Genomic DNA, 23157 nt, shown 5'->3' with positions numbered 1-23157 from the left:
GTCAATACCTGAATTTACAGGGTTAGTTTCCATTCTATTTATTCACACAATCAAACTGTGTAGCTACATCATGTGTACAGGCCTCAACCACACTTTCTCAGTTATTGTCAGAGTAAAAGCAGAGTTCAAGAAGTTTGGGGGAAGGGGCACCTGAGTGGCTCAGTTGGTTGAGTGTCTGACTTTGGCCCAGGTGGTGATCTCACGGTTTGAGGGTTCAAGCCCTACATGGGGCTTGCTGCTATCAGCCTAGAACCTGCTTCAAGTCCTCTGTCCCCCTGTCTGTCTGCCCCTTCCCTGCTTGTGCTCTTTCTCTCAAAAATAAATAAACCTTAAAAAAAAAAAAAGGATTTGGGGGAAGTAGGGCAAGTGCTTTTGCCTGTCTCAAGGATTCCAATCTGGCATCCATGCTTGAGCTTTAAGGAGGTCTGCAAATCTGCAGAATTAGCCTGAGACAATTTTTATGTGTTTATATACAGTTTTTCATAAAGTCCATGTTTTTCATGATTATCAAAGGTCTTTATCCCCCCAAAAGAGTAACAATTATTGATTTAAGGAGTCCTTGTTTGTGGAAAATGTAGTGCTCCCTGCAATAAACTGCAATACAACTTTGAATTAAAGGATCTAAGATGATGTCCCTTCCCCATTGACTACAAATTGGGCTTTGAAATTAGAGTCACAATATTTCCCTAGCAAGTCTTCCACACCTTCCTGCCATTTGAAAGAAAAACAGTTCCAAATGTAACTTTATACATTTTGGCGATATTAAACATTTCTTCTGTTAAAGTTTCTTGTATCTTTTTTCTGTTGAGCCAACAGTATTTCTACAATCCTGTTTATGTGCAGTAGATATTGAAGAAAAGATGATGAACTACAACAGACATGTCCCTAGCCTTCCGGGATGGATATATAGCAGATAGCACCTCTTACTTTTCCTCATTCTCTATATCAACTGGAAAAAAAACCATTATAAAACATATCCAAGTTCATCTAATTTCAGCTAGAAAGTGCTCTTATTAAACTAAATACATGAAGTAAAGTGACATCTAGTGTTGGTTAAGTGGAATTGAACCATAGGTCAGGACACTGAGTAGTTAACTTATTCTTCCGAAACAATGTTTAGCTTGGCTTAACCTACTGGTAAAAGCATGGTTTTGTCTCCTTAAAAAAAATATTTTAGAGTAAAATTTAATAATCTGAATTGAAATGTTAATAATATTGTTTTTTTCTTTCTTAAAAAATAAAGTACTCAAAGTGTAGAGAAAAGTATAAAGAACAAAATAACACTCATGTTCTATAAGCCAATTTTGGCAAATCTTAAATTTTGCTATATTTGCTTTAGGTGGTTTAAAAGTAAAAGATAGTAGACATATGTGATGCCGTATGAAACTCCTGATTTTATTTCCATCATTTTCTCCTCAGAGGTAACCACTCTCTGGTTTATTATCTTCATGATTGTTTTTATACTTTCATCATGTATTTTTGTACCTATAAAGTTTATAATACTGCATTTTTTACACTTGATATAAAAAATAACATATTTTATAAATCCTGGTGCAGCTTGCTTTTTCTAGTTCAGTAGTATGTTTTTCACATTTATTCATATTGGTCATTAGCTCTACTGATTTATTTTAACAAATTGGCTGGATTATACCATAATTTATTTTACAGTTGATGGACATCTGAGTTTTTTCCAGTCTCCTGCTCTTATAAACCATGGTACAATGAATACTCTTGTATGTTATCTCTTGTGTGCACATTTGAGAGTTTCTCTAGTCTGTAGGCCTAGAACATGGTGCTCAGGTATATACTTTTAAAAACATCTGTAGATATTGAGAATTTGCTCTCCTAAAGAGTTGTACCAATTTACATCCTCACCAGCAGTGTAAGAGAATTTCTATTGCTTCTCACCAACAGTATTCTCAGGCTTTTAAGGTTTGAAAATCTGCTGGGTGTACAATGTTATTTCATTGTTATTCAGTTTGTATTTCTCTGATTTGTAATAAACTGAGCTTCCTAAAAAATATGTTTTTCCCACTCAAGCTTTTGTGAATTGCTTATTCCTCTCATGTGTTCACTGGATTCCTGACATTTTCCTTACTGAATTGTTAAGGTTTTAACATATTCTTGATATAAGTACCTTGTAGGTTTGATGCATTGCAAGTATTGTTCCCCTGTTTATGGCTTGGCTTTTCATTATGTTCATGGGATCTATCCATTTTAGTGTAATCAACGTTATCAGTATTTCCCTTTTGGTAGCTTATTTTAAAAATCTTTCATTAAGCTTTTCTCCTTTATTTTCTTCTAAAATGTTTAAAGTTTTGATTTGCATGATAGGCTTCTGTGTTGTTAACTGTTGTGTATTTTATGAGGTAGGGAATTGTTCCCTCCCATGTGGATAATTGTTCCAACATTACTCCCTAAAAAGACTCTCTTTTCCTCATTGTTTACTTTTGTCTTACCATCACAGTCACTCAAGAATTTAGTTGGTAAAATTTCTCTTGTATACTAGAACCTTGAGTTTTCCTCAATTGAGTCAAATGTTTCTACTGACCTCCACCCGAGGCTTTATCCCTACTCGTACTCCAAACCTGGTTTGCCATCTGTCTGAGAAATATGAATTGTGGGTGCCTGGGTGGTTCAGTCCGTTGAGCGTCCAACTTCAGCTCAGGTCCCCGTGTCAGGTTCTCTGCTGTCAGTGCAGAGCCTGCTTTGGATCCACTATCTCCCTCTCTTTCTGCCCCTCCCCCACTTGTGCTCTCTCTGTCTCAAAAATAAATACACATTAAAAAATAATTTTAGGGGTACCTGGGTGGCTCAGTCAGTTAAGCGTCCGACTTCGGCTCAGGTCATGATCTCATGGTTTGTGAGTTCTTTGAGCCCTGCGTCGGGCTCTGTGCTGACAGCTCAGAGCCTGGAGCCTACTTTGGATTCTGTCTCCTTCTCTCTCTGCCTCTCCCCACTTGTGCTCTCTCTGTCTCTCAAAAATAAATAAATGTAAAAAAATTTTTTTTAATAATTTTAAAAACTTATAAAAAAAGGAAATATTAGTCAATCTCAGGACCATTCTTCCTAATATTCTCAGACTTTGTGTCTGTGTTCTGGCCACTAGCATTTTCTTCTTAGTTGTTCGCACTTCTTTTCTGGGTTATTCTGTTCTATTCTCAGTTAGGGTGAACAACCACCCCAGTTTGCCAAGGACTAAGGGGTTTCTCCAATGCAGAACTCTGTGTGTTAAAACAGAGACAGTCCCTGGCAAACTGGGATAGGACGGTTGGTCACTGTAGTTCCTACTTGCAGTTTCAGCTTCCTTCTCGTTGACTCCTTGACTCTAACCAGGGTGCTATATCTTGCTTACAATCATCTTTACATGGAACTTATATTTGTTGAGGTCCTATATTAAAGACTGAAGCATTTTCACATCACATAGTATCTCATTGAACAGTTATAACAGCTCTGTGTGTCTTTCTTTTACCCATGAGAAGAATTGCATTTAATTGGCAAGGATCACAAAATTAGTGACATAAAACAATGAACCCATGCCTAAAACGTATTTTTGACTAAAAATATTTCCTTTCTACATAACTTGCTGTCTTCCTAACCTAAGGAAAACACAGCTGTAGTTGCATACATGGGTCGACACCTATCCAAATGGAACTTCTGGGGGAACCCTATCATACCTAGTCTCGCTGTCTATTCATTTTGGTCTAATATGATTCCTGCCACATTTGACACTACATGAAATCACCATCATATGTTATAAAGCACCAGCCACAATTCCATTTGGCATGCAGCAGGACAAACATCTCAAATGTTACATTAAGATAAAAACTAAGAAGAAAGATAAACATGAATAGTATCACATGGCACCTCACATTGCCACAGTAGAGTATCAAAATGTCACTGCATGGCTATGGGATCTTTCCATTTTAATGCATCTATTTTATCAATCTTTTCCTTTTTAGAGCTTTTTAAAGAAATCTTGCAATAAGTTTTTCTCCTTTACTTAATCCAAACCTAAATGTTATTTATATGTTAATGCAAAATCATATACAAAATACAAAATAGTATTATTTGTATTAAATTAGTCCCCCCAAATATTAACAAGAGTTGGGCAGGAGAGCAAATGATCCAATTTGTTTGGGAAACAAATTTTTTCTAGAACTTCTCAATCTTTATTTTGTTAATTTGCTTTGTGATGTCCCTACACAGAGATAGTGTAGCATTTTCCAAATGATTTGACCATGAAGACTTTTTGTTTTGTTTCATGACTTCTCAATGACTTTGAAATATACATGGGGAAATGCTGTTGTCATCTGTAACAGCACAATACCCTCCAGGGGGCAGCAGATTCCCTTGGCATATGGCCAATTATCTCTTCATTGAACAGAATGACAAAGGTTTTAGAACATGGTCTATTATTTCTGGTAATGGATGTAAAATTTTTAGTTCCTGTGGCAGAAATAGGCATTGAAATTTAACTTATGGTTAATAATAAAATAAATGTATGGCACTGAGATATAATAATCAATAATAAACCAGGTGAGTCTCTGATCACAATTACATCATTGGACTGTAAAGTTCAGATCACAGGTCCAATCTTTTCCTTCTTATCTTCAAACAACAAATATTAATTGAATGTTTCATAAGCAATAAAATGAAGTATTAGAATCAGTTCCTTTCCCAAGGAACTTACTAAGAGATGGGGCGAGGGGGGCAGTAATATTTAGATGGGACAACAGCCTGGCTGCAAATTAGAAACACCTAGGGGACTTTTAAACAACAATAATGCCCGGGTCCCACCTCAGAACAATTAAATTGGAATCTCTGTGGTTTTAGGCATGGCATTTAAAAAAATGTTCTCTGATAATTTAATGAATAGTCAGGATTGAGAACCACTGTATTAAAATGATAAAATAATGTTTTAGGTAAGCAGTTTCTGGTGTTTTCAAAGAGGAGGAAAAATTTAGGCTTTTTTTTTCCCCAGATGGAATGTTTTAAATGTAAAAGTTGGTAAAGCATGTGACTTTTGATCTCAGGGTTGTAAGTTTGAGCCCCACGTTGGGTGTAGGTATTACTTAAAAATAAAATCTTGGGGCGCCTGGGTGGCGCAGTCGGTTAAGCGTCCGACTTCAGCCAGGTCACGATCTCGCGGTCCGTGAGTTCGAGACCCGCGTCAGGCTCTGGGCTGATGGCTCGGAGCCTGGAGCCTGTTTCCGATTCTGTGTCTCCCTCTCTCTCTGCCCCTCCCCCGTTCATGCTCTGTCTCTCTCTGTCCCAAAAATAAATAAAAAACGTTGAAAAAAAAATTAAAAAAAAAAATAAAATCTTAAATTCCACATAGGAGTGAAATAATATGGTATTTGTCTCTCTCTGACCAACTTATTTCACTTAGCTCCATCCACATTGTTCCAAATAGCACGATTTCATTCTTTTTGTACGTCTGAGTAATATTCCATTGTGTACATACTGCATCTTCTTTATCCATTCATCAGTCGATGGACATTTGAGTTATTTCCATAATTTGTTGATAATGCTGCTATAAACATTGGGGTGCATGTATCCCTTTGAATCAGTATTTCTGTATCCTTTGGGTAAACTAGTAGTGCAATTGCTGGATGGTAAGGTAATTCTATTTTTAACTTTTTGAGGAACCTCCATACTGTTTTTCAGAGTGGCTGCATCAGTTTGCATTCCCACCAACAGAGTAAAAGGGCTCCCCTTTCTCTGCCTCCTCACTAACATCTGTTGTTTCCTGTGTTGTTAATTTTGGCCATTCTGACAGATGCGACGTGATATTATAGTTTTGTATTTCCCTGATGATGAGTGATGTTGAACATCTTTTCATGTGTCTGTTAGCCATCTGTAAGTCTTCTTTGGAAAAATGTCTATTCATGTTTTCTGCCCATTTTTAACTGAATTATTTATTTTTTGCATGTTCAGTTTTATAAGTTCTTTATATATTTTGAATACTAACCTTTTATCAGATGTGGAATTTAAGAAACAAAACAGATGAGGGGCTCTTGGGTGGCCTAGTCGGTTAAGCACTCAACTTTGGCTCAGGTCACGATCTCATGGTTTGTGGGTTCAAGCCCCATGCCAGGCTCTGTGCTGACACCTCAGAGACTGGAGCCTGCTTTGGATTCTGTGTCTCCCTCTCTCTCTGCTTCTTTCCCACTTGCGCGCTCTCTCTCTCTCAAATAAGAAAAACATTAAAAAAAAAAAAAAAAGAAACAGATGAACACAGTGGGGTGGGGTGGGGTGGGAGATGAGAGGCAAGCCAGGAAACAGACTCTTAAATATAGAGAATAAACTGAGGGTTGATAGAGGGAAGGTGGGCCGGGATGGGTTAAATAGGTGATGGGTATTAAATGAGGCACTTGTGATGAACACTGGGTGTTGTTATGTAAGTGATGAATCACTAAATTCTACACCTCAAACTAATATTACACTGCATGTTAACAAACTGGAATTTAAATAAAAACTTGAAATAAAAATATAAAATCTTTATTTAAAAAAGATAACCTTTGAAAATAAAATGCAGGCAGAAATAAGGGCTCGGGAAATAAAGCAACTGAGAGATTTTTTTTCTTTAAGTGTTTCTGTGACTATGTAAGTAATATATACACTGATTTCTGAACATTTGGGGGAAAAAACAGAAAAAAAATCAAAATAACCCATAATCATATCACCCATGAGAGCCACCACTAACATTTTGACATATTTCTTTTGAGAAAGAGGAAAAGAGAATTGAGACAAGTTAGGAATGGAGTATAACCAGGTGTATAGATAAAATCAACCAATAGGAGAATACTTACTAGTACTTAGTGAAACTAAAACAAGACATGAATGGTTCCTAAGAAAATATAAATTACATCAGTTGACTCAAGAATAAATAGCAGAAAACCTGAATAGATCTCTAACTATGAAAAACACTGCAAACATTTGCAGAAACCTAATTCCATGAGATAAATATCACTACAATCCCCATTTTACAAAATGGGGAAATTCGAAAGGCTACATGTCAAGAAATTAGCAGAGCTGGAACTTGTCAATAGCTCCCATTATTGCAATCACCATACTCTAAGAGGTCTGGACCCCAACAAGAAAAAGCTCATCCTATGGTAGGGAAGTCATTTAACCATCAGTAACCCAGCACCTAATCTGTGCTAGGCACTGTTCTGAGTGTAGGCAATGCGAAGATGAATAAGCATGCTATGGTCCCTGTGCTCAAGAAGTTTCCAGTTGAGTCCAGACAGACAAATAATTATACAGACTACACTGCAACATGCTAATTGTTATAATAGAGATAGAAAAAAAAAAGTGTGGTCAGAGCTCAGAAGCAGTGATGCCATGGGAGACAGGGAAGAGCTCCTATTGAAAGTGCCATTTGAACTGGCCCTAGAAAGGTAGGCAGAGAAAGGAGAGAAAGAAGGCATTCCATACAGAGGGAGCAGCAGTTGCAGAGGTAAAATGCTATAGATAGTTGACTTCTTCATGAAATCTTTCTTTCAAAAACAACGCAAAGAGACATTGGGCTGCTTTTGACAGAGGGCAGCATCCTTTCCCTATTCCATCATGACAAAAACTGCTGTTAGTTCATGTTAAAATGGTAGTGATATTTGGCAAAAATCTACTATATTCTTCCTTAATGAGTTGTCAGAGATTCTGCCATGCCATTTGTCTTCTAAGCAACGTATTATGAAGGCTGTCAGTAAAGAGTAAAGATGAGGATAAACAATGTATTCAGCAGTCAGCAGGGGGCTGAGAATCTGTTCATTCAGAATCAGCAGGGGGCTGTGGGAAAATGTCTATTCTTTAAGCAAGCCTATGAAGGGCTACCATTCAAAAGAGACGGTAGGTTTGTAAGAAGCTAAGAAAGTCTTCCTCTAATTTAAACTCCCAGGAGCTTTCTGTGGCCCTCTGCTTACAGATGGAGGATGAAATGAAGCATAGCAGACATTCTGATATAAGAGTGATCTTAATTTGACCACTCACCAAAACCTAATTCAGAGACTGACAGATGAATCTGATACTACACAGAAGGTTATGTGTATGGGTAATTAAGTTGACAGTCACATATGTCAAAATAATTCACACTCAGTCTGCAGTATAGGGATTTCACTGTCTTAGTGAGGCTATTAACTATGCGGGTAATTAAGAATTAAAATTGCTTGTTTGTTTTTCCTGAAGTTCTTACAGTTTGGGTTAGAAAAGCAAAGGAACAAAGTTTAGAAAATGACAGATTTGGGCTCTGAGACTTATTCCTTGTGGGACTTTGAATAGGTTGCTTAGCAACTCTAGCTAATAATACCTACTTCACAGACTCGCTGTAAGGATTAAATGAGATAATATATGTAAAGGGTTGGCATGTAAGTATTCAATAAAGTGCAGTCATAATGATGCTGCTGCTGGCTTAAATATTATTATTACATAGATTCAAGGACAGTCTAAACTTTTCTCTGAACACCGTATGTTCTGATAGGAAGAAGAAAATTTGTATTAAACATAACTATTGATAAATTAATTATATTATGAATAAAAATTATTATGCTGATAAGTTTTATCTCGTACTGTCACTAATATGATCTAACCTGTTATCTATAATCAAGCAGAAATAGAACCAGTTTTAGTTCCCCTTCTTAATTTATCACATTTCTAATTGTTCTACTACACTTTAAGAATCTAGGTGTAAGTATTAGCAGCATTGAAAAATACCATTTTTCAGTTTATCATTTTAAAACAATCATAGTTTAATGCTGAATGTTCTCAACATACATGGTAAACTGAAAGGTTTAACCTACTAGAAACTTATTGTTACTTAAACTGAAAAGTGATTCTGTCCTTTATTTGAGAGGATAAAGGGTTACTCTCCTGTGATTGAAACAATAGTTACCACCCAAGGGATATTATTTATTATAATGTTCATTTTCTCCCGTTATTAATTTAAACTATTAGAGAAAAACAGTAATGTATTGAAGCTGACAATGTCCTTAAAATGACCTATTTCAATTCCTCAATTTGATGCAAAACTAAGCCTGGCATTTAACCAAATACTAAGTGTGATACTTTTAACATTTTTGTTTTCAGAATTGCAGCATCTATAAATAATATACCCTATAATTGCTAGAAGTAAATAATATAACTAATCTGGTATGAAATAAACCTGACTTCTTCTAACTTGACTGGTTCTCACACCTAAGGATAAATATCAGCTATTTGGAACATTGTAAATAACATTCAGTGCTTCATTTCTACAGTTCTTTAAATAACAGCCCACATTATTTTGGTAATACATGGAAACATTGTCTAATGCCTGAAAAGTTACAAGTGGTACTCAAACTCCCTCATTTTAGGTGTTGGATAGATAGCATTGGATGCAGAATATTTGACTTTGGGAAATTTTACACGTTTCCTGTAATACAATTAATATTTTTCTCAAATACTTGTCTATATTGTCTTGTTCACAGTAACTACATTACATATTGGTCAACAAGATCAAATAATTTTTTAACAGGAGATACTCTTTCAGTCTGAGAATAACACAGAATGGGTTTTTCCTGCAAAAACAGTTGATGTCTATCTATAAAACTTGCAGTAATTATCACAAAAAACTGAAATAGACTTTTTAACCCTATACTTCAACAATTTTTCACCCATACACATTCAGTCATGCATGTAAAGCTGTCATTTCCAATCTAGACCTTTTCTGATTAGTCTTAGCTATTCTGAAGCAATGCAAATGAGAGTGATTATGTTATTGCTGTTGGGGCAATTAAATGCTCTATTTGTTTACTACTGAAAGCCCAACTGATCTGACACACAGTCAAGTTACAAATAGTTCTGTGTCTGATATTAATGAATGCCCATAATGCATTTTTCCAAAGTTATTTCTTCACAGTTAAATGGCAGAACTGTCTATGAAAATCCTTCCCCTCTAAATCAGTGGTTCTCAACTAGGGGGAACTTTGCCTTCCAGAAGACATTTGGAAATGTCCAAACACATTTTTGATTGTCACAACCAGGAGAAGAGGAACGATACTCTTATCTAATGGATAGAGGCCAGGGATGCTGCTAAACATCATACAATGTACAGGTCAGGACATCCTCCCACCCCCCACCCCCGCTACCACCCCAATGAAGAATTATCTGATCCAAAATATCAATAGTTTAAAAGTTCTGGGGGTGGATGATGGCGATGGTTGTACAACAATGTGAGTGCACTTAATGCCAATTAACTCTACACTTAAAAATAGTTAACATGGTAAATTTTATGTTTTGTATATTTTACCGCAGTTAAAAAAAAAATCAATAGCGCTGAGACTAAGAGCAAACAGGAGAAGGGATTTCTAGATGGAGAGAATATCAAGTGTAAGTACATGGAGTTGTAAAAAAAAAAAGCGTGGCCTGTGATTCAAAGGCAAGTGTTGTGGTTTGTGGGACAGAATGGAAAGAGATGAAGTTGGAGAGAAACTTTGGAAAGGAGTTTGTTTTAGGCTGCTAGTAATCGGGAACCATCCAAGGTTGGCTAGCAAGAGAATAGTATGTCCAGACTTTCATTTTGTTTGGGAGGATGGAGCTTAGAGATACCTCTGGGAAAAGGTGGGTAACAGATAAAAAGGTAGAATAGCAAGTTTTGTTTTTAAAAATTTGAGTCAGTGTAGGGGCACCTGGATTGCTCAGTCGATTAAGCATCTGACTCTTGGTTTCAGCTCAGGTCATGATCTCATGGTTAATGAGTTCAAGCACTGTCATCGCAGAGCCTGCTGGGGATTCTCTCTCTCTCTCTCTCTCTCTCTCTCAAAATAAATAAATAAACCTAAAAAAATTAAAAAAAATGATTCAATGTAAACCTTCAGACTATGAGGAAAGGTGGGAGAGATTGTATGGAACAGGAGACTGTAGGAGAAATTCCATGAGATTTTGTTTTGTTTCCTCTGTGTTCTGCAAACACTGAAGTTTCCATTTGGACACACTAACTTGTTAATGCCTGTGTGTCCATTAGGAATTTTACTTGAAACTCACCACTGCCACCCCATGGAAGTATGGCAAAGAACAGCAGTATGTTTAAAGTCAATATTTAATGTTGATCATCTAGTTGAGGGCTCCCAGTTTTTTTACCCCCAAAGTCTTTTATTATCTACCTTTCACCACCCCATAACTTGATGCTATGATTTATGAAACTAAAAGACATCATTTACTGACCAATTGCTTTCCCATTTTTATAAATTAGATACATATATAAATGCCAATCAGAGCTTCTGATCCATGATAATCGACCAGTATTTAGAGTTGATTTCATTCTAATCAAAATCAAAGAAGCATGACATTTCAGTCTTATACAGTCTCCATTAGCTAAATGTACAATTGTTTGACTATACTTCATTAGTTGTTTTGTTTTTTGATAATAAAAATAGTTTGCAAAATCTCAATACTACCTACAAAGTGATCCAAGTCTCTAAAAACAAAACAAAACAAAACAGAACAAAACAAAACAAAACAAAACAAAACAAAAACAAAGTGATCCAAGTCTAGGGTTGTGTGTTTATAAACCACTGATCTAATCCACTGATTTTCATCAGGGGGTGACTGTGCCCCCGTGGAGGACTTTGGGCAATGTCTGGAGACAGTTTTGGTTGTCACAACTTGGGGGGGGGGCAGAATTGCAACTGGCATCTAGTTGGTAGAGGCCAGGGATGCTGCTAAAATACATACATTCTACAATATAGGGACAGACCCCCAACAAGAATTGTTTGGCCCAAAATGTCAATAGTACCAAGGTTGAAAACTCTGGTCTAGTTTAGTCCCTCTATTGTATAAATTAAAAAAACGAGACCCAGAGTTGTTAAATTCTTCCTTTTATTTCAGAAACCTTACTTTTTTGAGGGAGAGAGAGAGAGAGAGGGAGAGAGAGAGAGAGAGAATAAGCACATGTGGGGGAGGGGCAAAGAGAGAGGAGAGAGAGAATCTTAAGTAGGTTCCACGCTCAGTGCAGAGCCCTACAGGGGGCTCGATGTGACAACTTTGAGATCATGACCTGAGCCAAAATCGAGAGGCAGAGGCTCAAATGAATGAGCCACCCAGGCACCCCTTGTTTAATTTTTAATTAGACAATGCATTCAAGGATTCCAAAAATAGTACATATATAAAGGTATTTAGGACTTGAACAGACATTTCACCAAAGATATACTAGTGGCCAATAAGCACATGAAAAGATGCTTAACATCATTAGTCATTAGGAAAATGCAAATCAAAACCACAATAAGAAGGTTTTTAAAAATTATTGTTAGGATTACTAGAAAGGCTATAGTATAACTTTTTAAAAATTGAAAATAACAGGTGTTGGTGAGAATGTGTAGAAGTTGGGACTCTTGTACATTGCTTATGGGAATGTAAAATGGTGCATTATTGGAAAATGTTGAGTAGTTCTTCAAAAAGTTAAGCATAGAATTACCATATGACCCAACAATTCTTCTTGTAGGCCGATATCCAAAAGAATTTAAATACAGGTTCTCAAACAAATACTTGTGCATGGATGTCCATAGCAATATTACCCATAATAGCCAAAAAGTAGAAATAACTCAAATGTCCATCAACAGATGCATGGATAAGCAAAATGAGGTTATATATACACAGTGGAATATTACTCAGCTATTAAAAATAATAAAGCAGTGCTATGTGCTACAATGTGCATACCTTGAAAATATTATAGGAAGTGAAAGAAGCCAGATACAAAAGGTTGCATACTGAATTATACCATTTACTTGTATAAGTTTATTTATTTTGAGAAAGAGCATGATTGGGGTAGAGGCAGAAAGAGAGGAAGAGAGAATCCCAAGCAGGCCCTTGTGCTGTCAGCAGGGAGCCTGACTCAGGGCTCAATGCAGAGCTTAAACTCATGAACCATGAGATCATGACCTGAGCCATATCAGCAGTCAGATGCCCAGCCAACTAAGCCATCCAGGTGCCCCTATGTGATTCCATTTATATGAAACATCGAAACTAGGTAAATCTAGAGAGACAGAAAGCAGATTGGTGGTTGCCAGTGCCTAGGGGGAGGGAGAAATAAGAGGTGACCACTTAATGGGTACAGGATTTTCTTTTGAGGTATTGAAAATGTTTTGGAACTAGATAGAGGTGGTGATTGCAACAACTTTGTGAATATACTAAATGCTACTGAACTGTATAATTTAAAATAGTAAATTTCATGTTATGTGAATATCAGCTTAATAAAAGGAAGTTAAATATATATATATAGTGAATATATATATATATATATATATATATATATATATATATATATATATAGTGAAAAGCTTATCTTTGTCTGTTTTCAGCCGAGTTCCTACCCATAGGTAACCAGTTTTCTTAGTATCTGAGGAATCTTCCAGTATATTGATGCACAAAGAAACAAATGGATAGATTATCTCCCTCTTTTCTTTCATACAGAGGTAGCACATTATATAAGTTATTCTATGCAGGATTTTCTCAGCAATTTACCTCTGACATGGACACTCTTGAACATCACAGGCCAGTTTATTTAGTGAAATGTTCCTAAAACTGGTTCTTCTGATATTTCCTGGTGATTAGATTCTGATTGTGTGTCTTTTGTAAGAATAGCACAAAAGTGCATCTTCTCATTGCATCTTATCAGGTGGCACACTATTTTGATTTGTCCCATGGCTAACAATGGTCATTTGATCATTGGATTAAGGTGGTACCTGAAAGGCTTTTACCATAAAAGCAATCAATCATATAACATGTGCTATTAAATCTACTGTAAGTGTTTTCAAAGACATTTTCTGCTATCTTATATATTGACTTTTTTAATATAACCTCATATATATAAATAACTTTTATGTGTCAACTCAGATTTTCTCAGTGTTGTCTGTGTCTGGGGTCCTGTCTCTATAGTTACAGACTACTTCATGAGGTCCCAGGTTCCTCCACCTGTGGCTCCTCCCATCACGCTAAACTGAAGCCGGGGAGTTGATTTCCTCAGCTCCGCTCTGCCAGGAGATAAGATTGAAGTGGTAGGTAAATTCCCCCTCAGTGCCTCCCTTTGTTGAACTGTTTCAAAGCATAATATTTCAATAAACTTGTCCAGAGACAGCCTGCATGGCCAACCGTGAGTTTCTGTGAAGGAGCTGTGGCCAGCTCATTAATGTAAAACCTAGCATCTGTTTCTCCTCCCGCGTCTTACCTTTTTTCTTTTATGCTTACTGCCCTGGGATTGTGCCTGCCAATAAAGCATTCACACTTAAATTTTTTCTTGGGGTCCATTTACAAGGATCATGGGCCTGACACCATGGGAGAAACTTCTTTTCAACCAGAGTAATGGAAACAAGTGTGCTTTTCCTGAATTATATGGAAATTGGATTATGTAACCAATCATATTTCTCTTTGCTGGACGCCATAAAGTTTAGAGACAAATGTACAGCCCATCTCTAGCCAGTGCATAAGGCAATATGGTGTAAATGTGTATTCCAATCTTTTTTTTTTTTTAAGTTTATTTATTTTGAGAGAGTACGCACACACGTGCGAGTAGGGAAGGGGCAGAGAGGGAGAGAGAACATCCCAAGCAGGCTCCGTGCTGTCAGCACAGAGCCCAAGGCGGGCTCAATCTCACAAACCTTGAGATTATGATCTGAGCTGAAATCAAGAGTCAGAGGCTCAACCCCCTGGGCCACATCCAAAGTCTTACCGATTACTACAAATGCCTCCATACACATTTAAACCTCAATTCCAACTCCATTTTCTTAGGGCCGCAAAAACAAAAAGACAAAAAAACAAAAACAAAACCCATCAATGCTCAAAGGTTTACTCTCCAAGAACCGCATTTAGTATTTCAGATCAGAGAAAGGTAAAAGTCTGCATCTGGAAAAAACAAATGAGATTGTGATCAATACTGTTACATCAGAAGGATAAAAGACTGCGACTGCGTCGGGTTTCTGGTGGCAATGCAAAAGAAATAGATCTATAGGGAGGCCACCACACCATATTCTAGACTCAATTTGACCTCATCTTAACTATATTCTGTACTTCACTTTCTTTGGTGAGTTTCACCTTGGTCTAGTCTTGCTTCTCGCATTCCCTTGAAAGTGGGTTGAAATGAGCATTACAGAACAGAGAAGGAGACTGTGGCAGAGGGGCGCCCAAATCACAGAATCTGTGGGAAAGCGAACACGAAACTCAAGAGCCCAAACCCCGTTCTCACAGCTGTGAAAGGACAAGCTGGTGAGAAATCACGTCCGCTCTACAGAGTACACAGCATTTCTCAGTGGAACTCACAAGGCAGGTGAGCAAAGGAGAAACCCCCGTCCGCCTCACTGGAGAGTTTCCCTAGCAAGGGCCCTGTAGCAAGTGGGGCTACAGAAGTTTCCCACAGGGCTGTGCGCGGCGCGGAAGGCTCAAACACTCAGGCTACCGCTGGTTGCCAGGGGACACTTCACAGCCACCTCCTCCAATCAGGACTCATCTCTCTGTGCCCAATCACAGAAGCCAAGAGAGCTGTAGTCGGAGGTGAAAGGTCACGCTGCTGTTTGGCGGCCATTTCTCTGGAGGCTCCGCGATTCGCGCCCAACTGTAGCTACTCCAGTCACGAGGGACGGACGACAGCTGGGTCGGCGGCGAGTGGCCTGCAGGATTTGCTTATAGTCGCGATGGTAAGCAGGAAGAAAGCGACCGGAGTCGAAGAGCCAACGGAGAGCGGGTGACCGGCCTCGCCGGGCCCGGGGCTTGGTTCGCTCGATTCCCATTCATCCGCGTGGGGAGCCGCGCACCCGGTCGCCTGCCTCTTTCTCCCTGCTCTGCGAATCTGAGGCGCGCGCTCTCCTTCCCATGCCCTTCCCTCCCCAGAAGTGCCCCTGACCCCATGCCCCTGTTCGTTTGAATGTGAGCCTGAGGTACCTTGCTGTCTGGGACCACAGGGTCGAGGTAAAGATGAAGCGGTCTTTATGCCCCACTTATCCCACTCCAAAATCGGCTTTAATTTCATCATGTTGGGATTCCTGGCCCTGCAGCCCACTGGAACACAGAGTGCAGGCTTTGGAGCATTCATTTGTTTGTTTAGCAAAAAAATTTTTGAGCGCGCGCTACCAGATACTGTTCTAGGCGCTAGAGTATAAGGTGAAAAGTACTGAGGCGGACCCCGCCCTAGCTTTACTCAGTCGGGTGAGAGAGATAGACTTTAATCAAATAACATAAACATGTAATTACAAATAATGTGAAGTACTGAGAAGAGAGCAAACAGGATGCTGAGAGGGTGCAAGATGGTACATTAGAAGACAGGTCAGGGATGGCATCCCTGGTAGGATTTAACTAACTAAATAGGAAATAGGAAATCCAGCCCCTTAAAGAGGAAACGTGTAGGAAGCACGGGGAACACGAGCATATGGGCCCCAAGGCTGGAAAGAAAGCTTGACCAGTTGGAAAAATTGGCCGAAAGCTACACCGCTTGAACAGCATGGTTATGAGATAGGATGGGGAAGACCCTTAGGTGGTGGTAAGAGGTCTGGATTCTACTTCAAGTGCAATTGAAAGCCATGGAAGCATTTTAAGTAGAGATATCACATGATAAAGATAATACTTATGTGCATAAGTTGGAGAAAGACCAGAGTGAAAACTGGAAACCCATTAGGAGGTTATTGCAGTAACTCCCATGTTCTTTGAGATTACACTGCATATGCTTATCTTAGAGGGGTTTAGTAGCCAAGTTCCTTGGTTCTTTTCTTTCTTTGGGCTGATGGGTGAGCAGATGAGAGAAGGAAAAATCTGAATTCACTGGGAGATACTACTACTGGTTTGTTGAATAAAAACTATTGATTGCCCATATGTAGCCCGGAGGCTTTACTAAGTCAAATAAGACCCAGCAGACCACCTAGCTCCTGGATTCAAGTGAAAGACTGAAATGTCATCTGCCCCCTCCTTACCTCTGTAGCCTCCTGTTTGGGACTCTGACACCACTGGATTGTTTGTCCCTGAGATTGACTTGTTGCTTCACTCTTTACTCCTTTTACATAGGTAGCCTCTTGTATCTAGAACAGCCCTTTCTCCCTCTAGGAATACCTCTCATCCTTTAGAACGGAAGCATTACTTTGGGCAACCTCTCCTTTTGACTTTGGATTGATTGGTACCCTTACACATGCTATCTCTTCTTACTATATTGCAGTGCAATACCTATTTGTATGTGTTTTGCCTCTCCCCCTCCCAGTGTGAGCTTCTTGAGGACAAGGACTATAGTCTACATTATTTTTTTCGCAGCCTTTACTTTGTTTTTTTATAGCCTGGAACAATGAGTGATGTATAGTAGGTATTCATTGTTTAAGGGAATACTGAATGAAATTGCCTAACCGGGTATTTAAATTTCTCATATGCTCTTCAACAAATAAAAGTGAAAATTAATGCAGTAAGTGAGAGTCAAGAGCTTGCTTTATTTCGATACCATAAAATATTGGTGATTTTGGTAGAGGGGAGTAAGTAATGAAAACTGAGCTAAGGAAAAATAACTGATTGAGATCTTTTTTTATTCTTTGTGCAGAGTTTGCCCCTCAATCCCAAACCTTTCCTGAATGGATTAACAGGAAAGCCAGTAATGGTGAAACTTAAGTGGGGAATGGAGTACAAAGGCTACCTGGTATCTGTAGATGGCTATATGAACATGCAGGTAAGCTAAGGAGATAAAGGATCATTAAATTATATTTATTTTGCTTTACCTTAACTCCTCAAGGGCTTATAAAAATACAGTCAACTAAATTGATAAACATAAAACAAAATTCAAGAAAAAAAGTCAAGGTCAAGAAGGCTGTTATAATTGTGATAAACTGTGTACAAGACCTGTTAAACCAAAATTCAGCCATAGAATTGACTTCTAGTGGTTAAAATAAAAAGAACTCAGATACTTGATTCATAGTGGTATGAAGGAAACACAAATGGTTTTTTGTTTTTTGGGGGGGTTTTGTTTTTGCAGAACAAACAAAACTCTCCAAGCATTTAGCTCTGAAAGACATTTTTCAAGTGACATTTTAAAGTCTTTTAATGAATGCTAAAGACACAAAATCAAAGTAATTCAATAAAAGTAATTCTTGAGGGAGAAGATAGGCCAAGCCAAAGGAATTGTTGAACTGACTGCATGTGTGTTAAGCTAGCTTCTGTAAATGTTTAGGACAGGACTTTTTTGTTTTTGTAATTGAGGTAAAACATATGTAACGTAAAATTTACCATTTTAACCATTTTCAAGTATAGAACTCCGTGACATTAAGTACTTCACATTATGGTGCATCCATCACCATTATCCATTTCTAAAACTCTTATATCATCCCCAACTGAAACTATACCCATTAAAAGATAACTCCCCATTTCCTCTAACCCCTGGTAAACATTATTCTTTCTGTTTTCATTCTGGTACCTCACATAAATAGAATCCTACAACATTTGTCCTTTTGTATCTGGCTTATTTCATTTAGCATAATGTTTTCGAGGTTCATCCATGTTGTAGCATTTATCAGAGTTTCATTCCTTTTTGTGACTGAAATAATATTCCATTGTATGTATAAACCACATGTTAATCCATTCTGTTGGTGGACATTTGAATTGTTTCCACCTTTTGGCCTTTGTAGTACAATGAACATGGTTATATAAATATCTGTTAGAGGTTCTGCTTTCACTTCTTTTGGATATGTATCCAGAAGTGGAATGATTGGATATAAAGTAATGCTTTGTTTAATTTTTTGAGAAACTGCCATACTATTTTCTATTAGCAAAACATAAAGGATCAATTTCTCCACATCCTCACCAATATTTGTTACTTTCTGTTTTGATAATGGCTGTTCTAAAGAGCGTAAAATATCTCATTGTTTTGATAATCATTTCCCTGATGATTAGTGATACTGTGATCTTTGTGTGCTTATGGCAATTTATACTCCTTTGGAGAAATGCTTGTTCATGCCCTTTGCCCATTTAAAAACTGGGGTGTTTTGTTTCTTTGTTACTTTTGTTTCTTTGTTACTTTGTAGTAGTTTACGGCCGGGTTTTTGATGAAAGAGTTTGAAATTATATTTTCCTGAAGCATAGGTATTTATGTGACTGATTAATGGCAGATGGATTTTAAAGGTACTTGGTCAGTCCAATCATGACTCTAAGTATTCCAAACTGGTACTTCTTGTAGGAAGAGTATTAACAGGGGCACCTGTAGGCAAAAAGAGCTGAGATTTTCCTTAATTCAAGAGGTTACCACTTGAACAGATGATGCTTAGGTCCCCAAAGTTCTTGTAGAGCATGGTTTTGGCCTGGATAATTCCTCAAGCAGGAATCATTTACCAAGGCCATAGAAAAATCTGAAGAGTAATACCAGTCTGTTGAAATGTTCCAGACTTAAATAGTGGTAGTGATTACACAACTTTATGAATATATTAAAAACCACTGGGGGCGCCTGGGTGATTCAGTACAGGTCACAATCTTAGGGTTTTTGAGTTTGAGCCCTACACTGAGCTCTCAGCACAGAGCCCACTTTGAAGCCTCTGTCTCCCTCTCTCTCTGCCCCTTCCCACTGTCAAAAAATAAACATTTAAAAAAAATTCGGGGTGGGGGGAAAAACCCACTGACTTGTATCCTGTAAAAGTAAATTTTATGCTGTGGGCATATATCTCAATAAAAGAAAGAAGTAAAGAATACCCACAGAATATTTGGTTTTAGAAGTAATGTAGTTCCTAGTGAGCCTACCAGAGTTGTGAAGTGTATCTGAATAATTACAACCATGTTAATGAGGCTTTTGAGTTTGTTTATTGAATGAAAATTTATTGACTGCCCATTACGTGCCTGGCTGTGTGAATATACCAATGAACAAAACAAAGTCCCTACTTTGAAGGAGTTTGTTTTAGTAGTGGGAGATGGTAATATAATGTGATATCAGGTAATGATAGATGCTATGGAGAAACAGAAAGCAGAAACATAGTGTGCAGTGTTAGATAGAGAGCCAGGGAAAGCTCTGAGGAAGTAAATTTAATCCGAAAACAGAATTGAGTGAGGAACTGAAGAGAGTATCTGAAGAAAAAGCATCTCAGTTTGAGGGAACAGCAAGTACCTGGGCTTTGTGGCAGGAACTTGTTTGGTGTGTTTCGGGCATGGCAAGAAATCCAAAGCAGAATGACTTAGAATGATAGAAGAATGGGATGGTAGTCATAGAGGACTTTTTACGTGATTGTGATTTGTAAAAGTTACAAATAAAGTTTTTTACCTATGTGTGGAAGGAAACCTAAACTTTTTGACGTAAAGTTAGAAATAATAGTTTCCTGAAATAACTATAAATTATGGTTACTCTGAATTGTTTAACTTTCTCTTAAGAACTTATTTCTGTTTATTAGCACATAATTTTTTAAAATTCTTACTCAGTTCTTTGGTTTGGTTGTTGACTAATATAAAAGTGTTAGATATTTTAGCTATAGATTTTGTACCCATTGGGTTCTTCAATGTGCTATGGTGTTATTACTCAGTTAATACCTGGTTCCTTAGAACTGAATTTTTGGAAAGCATTTAAATCACAACTTATTCATAAATTGGAGACTGTCTTCCTTGACATGCTGTTTTAATGTCTAATACAAAGGAGTGTTACATAACTGAGAGATTTAAAAACTTACATTGAAACAAGCTTTATTATATATTCTATATCCATCGATGTTAACTTTACTGAATGTTTATATGAAACCCAAAAGTACTACAGTGGTAAAAGAAAGCTAATATCCTGTTAATTATAGGTAAATGTGAGTTGTTGGTATAGAAAGGTTTCAGTTAATAAGTTGTCTCACCAGTATTACCTAACATTTTAGGTAGTGTTACACTATTTTTCTCCTGTATTATTATACTAATATACTTTCTTTTTATTTAAAGCTTGCAAACACAGAAGAATACATAGATGGAGCATTGTCTGGACATTTGGGTGAAGTTTTAATAAGGTAACAAGAATAGTAGTATATGTAAGGAGTTACTAGTGAGCACTAGAAATCCCTGTTTTAAATTAGTGTCTCAATTTCAGAATTACTTTCTTTAAGTCACTATTAACATAATATTCTACAGTTAGACTTAAAGAGTTTTGAAACCCTTAAACTTGTCAAAGAAGATGGAAATTTTTTGGAGTTATCCTTAAGATTTTTCTAGTGTTGATACTAAACTTTCTAGCTCTCGGTGTAACCTTTTTCAGTGGTTTAGGTGGAAGAGCTTGGTTTTGAATTTTAGTTGGGTCTGGCTGCTATTAGGGATTTTCACTATATTCATTTTGAAATAGCTTCACACCTTCAAATTTGAATCATTACCTTTGGAAGATCATAAAGATACCATTTCATAATATCTACTTGGTAAATAAGTGCCATGTGCTTTTGTAAAACTTTTTTTTTTTAAAAAAGAAAGAAATGATGCATTGTAAATATTGTAAATATCTAACAATAGTAATTCAGATCTTAATGTGGTTTCCGGTTGGAACAACAAAATGGACTGTTTTTCTATTTACAGGTGTAATAATGTCCTTTATATCAGGGGTGTTGAAGAAGAGGAAGAAGATGGGGAAATGAGAGAATAGCATCTTTTGTGGGGAATTTTTTTTATATATATTTCTAGACAATAAACTTTTTTTTTCAATTTGTCTTGTGAACTATTCCTATTCAGATATTTAAACGCAGAGCTCAAATGTTGAAACAGTTGAAAGATTATTCACAGAATTAATGCTTTAAAAGACACTCAACTTCATTCAAGTTGGTTTTCTTTTATAAGCTCAGTATTCTTTTTTTTTTTTCTATAGGGAGAAAATTATATGCTTAATAAACACTTATGAAGGTGAATTTCAGTGCTTTTCTTGTAATACTATAGTAACTGAGACCTTTTAAAACAACTTTCTTTTAAAGTTATTGAACCACTTTTGTCATGTATAAAGTTAAATATTTCCTTAGAATTAATGTATACTGTTTCATTTTACTTAGTAGTCAACAAATTACCTGTTAATTTAAGTTTTAAACTCCTCAAAACCATTTAGATGTTTTAGAGTTATACACTGTTAAAATGTATACTCCACAGTGATAAAATGTACACTATGAACTGTGGACTGGTTGAAAACAAATTAGATCATTTAAAGTCCTAGATTGTCAGAGAATGCCATTATTGCACTTTAATGGTCATTCACCACATTGTTAACGCAATGTTAAAGGAATGTAACATAAAGTAATGTAAGTTAAAGTACACTTTGGATGTGTAGCTCCAACTGGGATAACCCAAAGATATAAATGTTTAGCTTATGGTATACTACTTAGGATATGGTAATAAAAGCCTTCAACAAAAGAAAATAACTCCCATTGCCAATCCTATAACCACGAGAATAAGTGCCTGTCTTCCTTAAATTGGTTAGGCCAGCATATGGGGCAGAATATTGCCATTACTGAAAACCAAAATCTACAAAATGCTTAAAACATTCTGGCAGTAAATGTCTTAGTGCACCTATTCAAGTGAAAAAATATTCTTCCTCTAGTGATTTTGTTCTTGTATCCTTGACCAAAAGTAGTTCATGTTTGTTACCAGATGGAGGTTTTGAACGATAGGTAAGTCTTCTTCCCAGCTGAAACAAAAGAAACAATACTTACTATTTTTCATCATAACTATTTTCTATTGAATTATAAGTAAAATAATAACATTCACTTGATTTTTCCCAGGAATTACATGGCTCAAAATAGTAAAAAAAAAAAAAAAAAATCAGTTACAAAGGGATTGATAACCTAATGGGTGTCCAACATGCTAGGCAAAATTACATAATAAATAGAGCACCATAGTGTGCAAGAGACAGAGCAGTTAGGTTTTATGCGAAGTTGGGTGATTTAGGTAAAGTCATCAAAAAGCATGTTTCACAATCAGCAAAACTAAAAGGCCACCAATGGAATGGGAGAAGATATTTGCAAGTGACATATCAGATAAAGGGTTAGTATCCAAAATCTATAAAGAACTTCTCAAACTCAACACCCAGAAAAACAAATAATCCAGTGAAGAAATGGGCAAAAGACATGAATAGACACTTCTCTAAAGAAGACATCTAGATGGCCAACCGACACATGAAAAAATGCTCAACATGACTTATCATCAAGGAAATACAAATCAAAACCATAATGAGATACCACTTCACACCTGTCA

The 23157-nt window shown here is 37.0% G+C and overlaps 2 protein-coding genes across 2 annotated transcripts in view; one reads left to right on the top strand and one right to left on the bottom strand.

The window, feature by feature from the left end:
- Window positions 1–6996: 6996 nt before the first annotated feature.
- Window positions 6997–21621, top strand: SNRPF (small nuclear ribonucleoprotein polypeptide F). Its single transcript, XM_025926813.2, has 5 exons — window positions 6997–7121; window positions 15452–15662; window positions 17537–17662; window positions 20881–20945; window positions 21499–21621. The coding sequence occupies exons 1-5, from the start codon at window positions 6997–6999 to the stop codon at window positions 21563–21565; spliced, it is 594 nt and encodes a 197-aa protein (XP_025782598.2). The 3' UTR covers window positions 21566–21621.
- CCDC38 (coiled-coil domain containing 38) overlaps window positions 20562–23157 on the bottom strand; it is a 59295-nt gene continuing 56699 nt past the window's right edge. Inside the window, exon 16 of the mRNA XM_025926957.2 lies at window positions 20562–22591. Within this exon, the coding sequence (XP_025782742.1) occupies window positions 22478–22591 (114 nt within the window). The 3' untranslated portion in view covers window positions 20562–22477. The remainder of the gene's footprint in view (window positions 22592–23157) is intronic.

Source organism: Puma concolor, chromosome B4, assembly GCF_028749965.1.
Source record: "Puma concolor isolate L17-30 chromosome B4, mPumCon1.1.hap2, whole genome shotgun sequence".
Classification (NCBI taxonomy): domain Eukaryota; kingdom Metazoa; phylum Chordata; class Mammalia; order Carnivora; family Felidae; genus Puma; species Puma concolor.
This window is presented reverse-complemented; position numbering and strand designations above follow the sequence as displayed.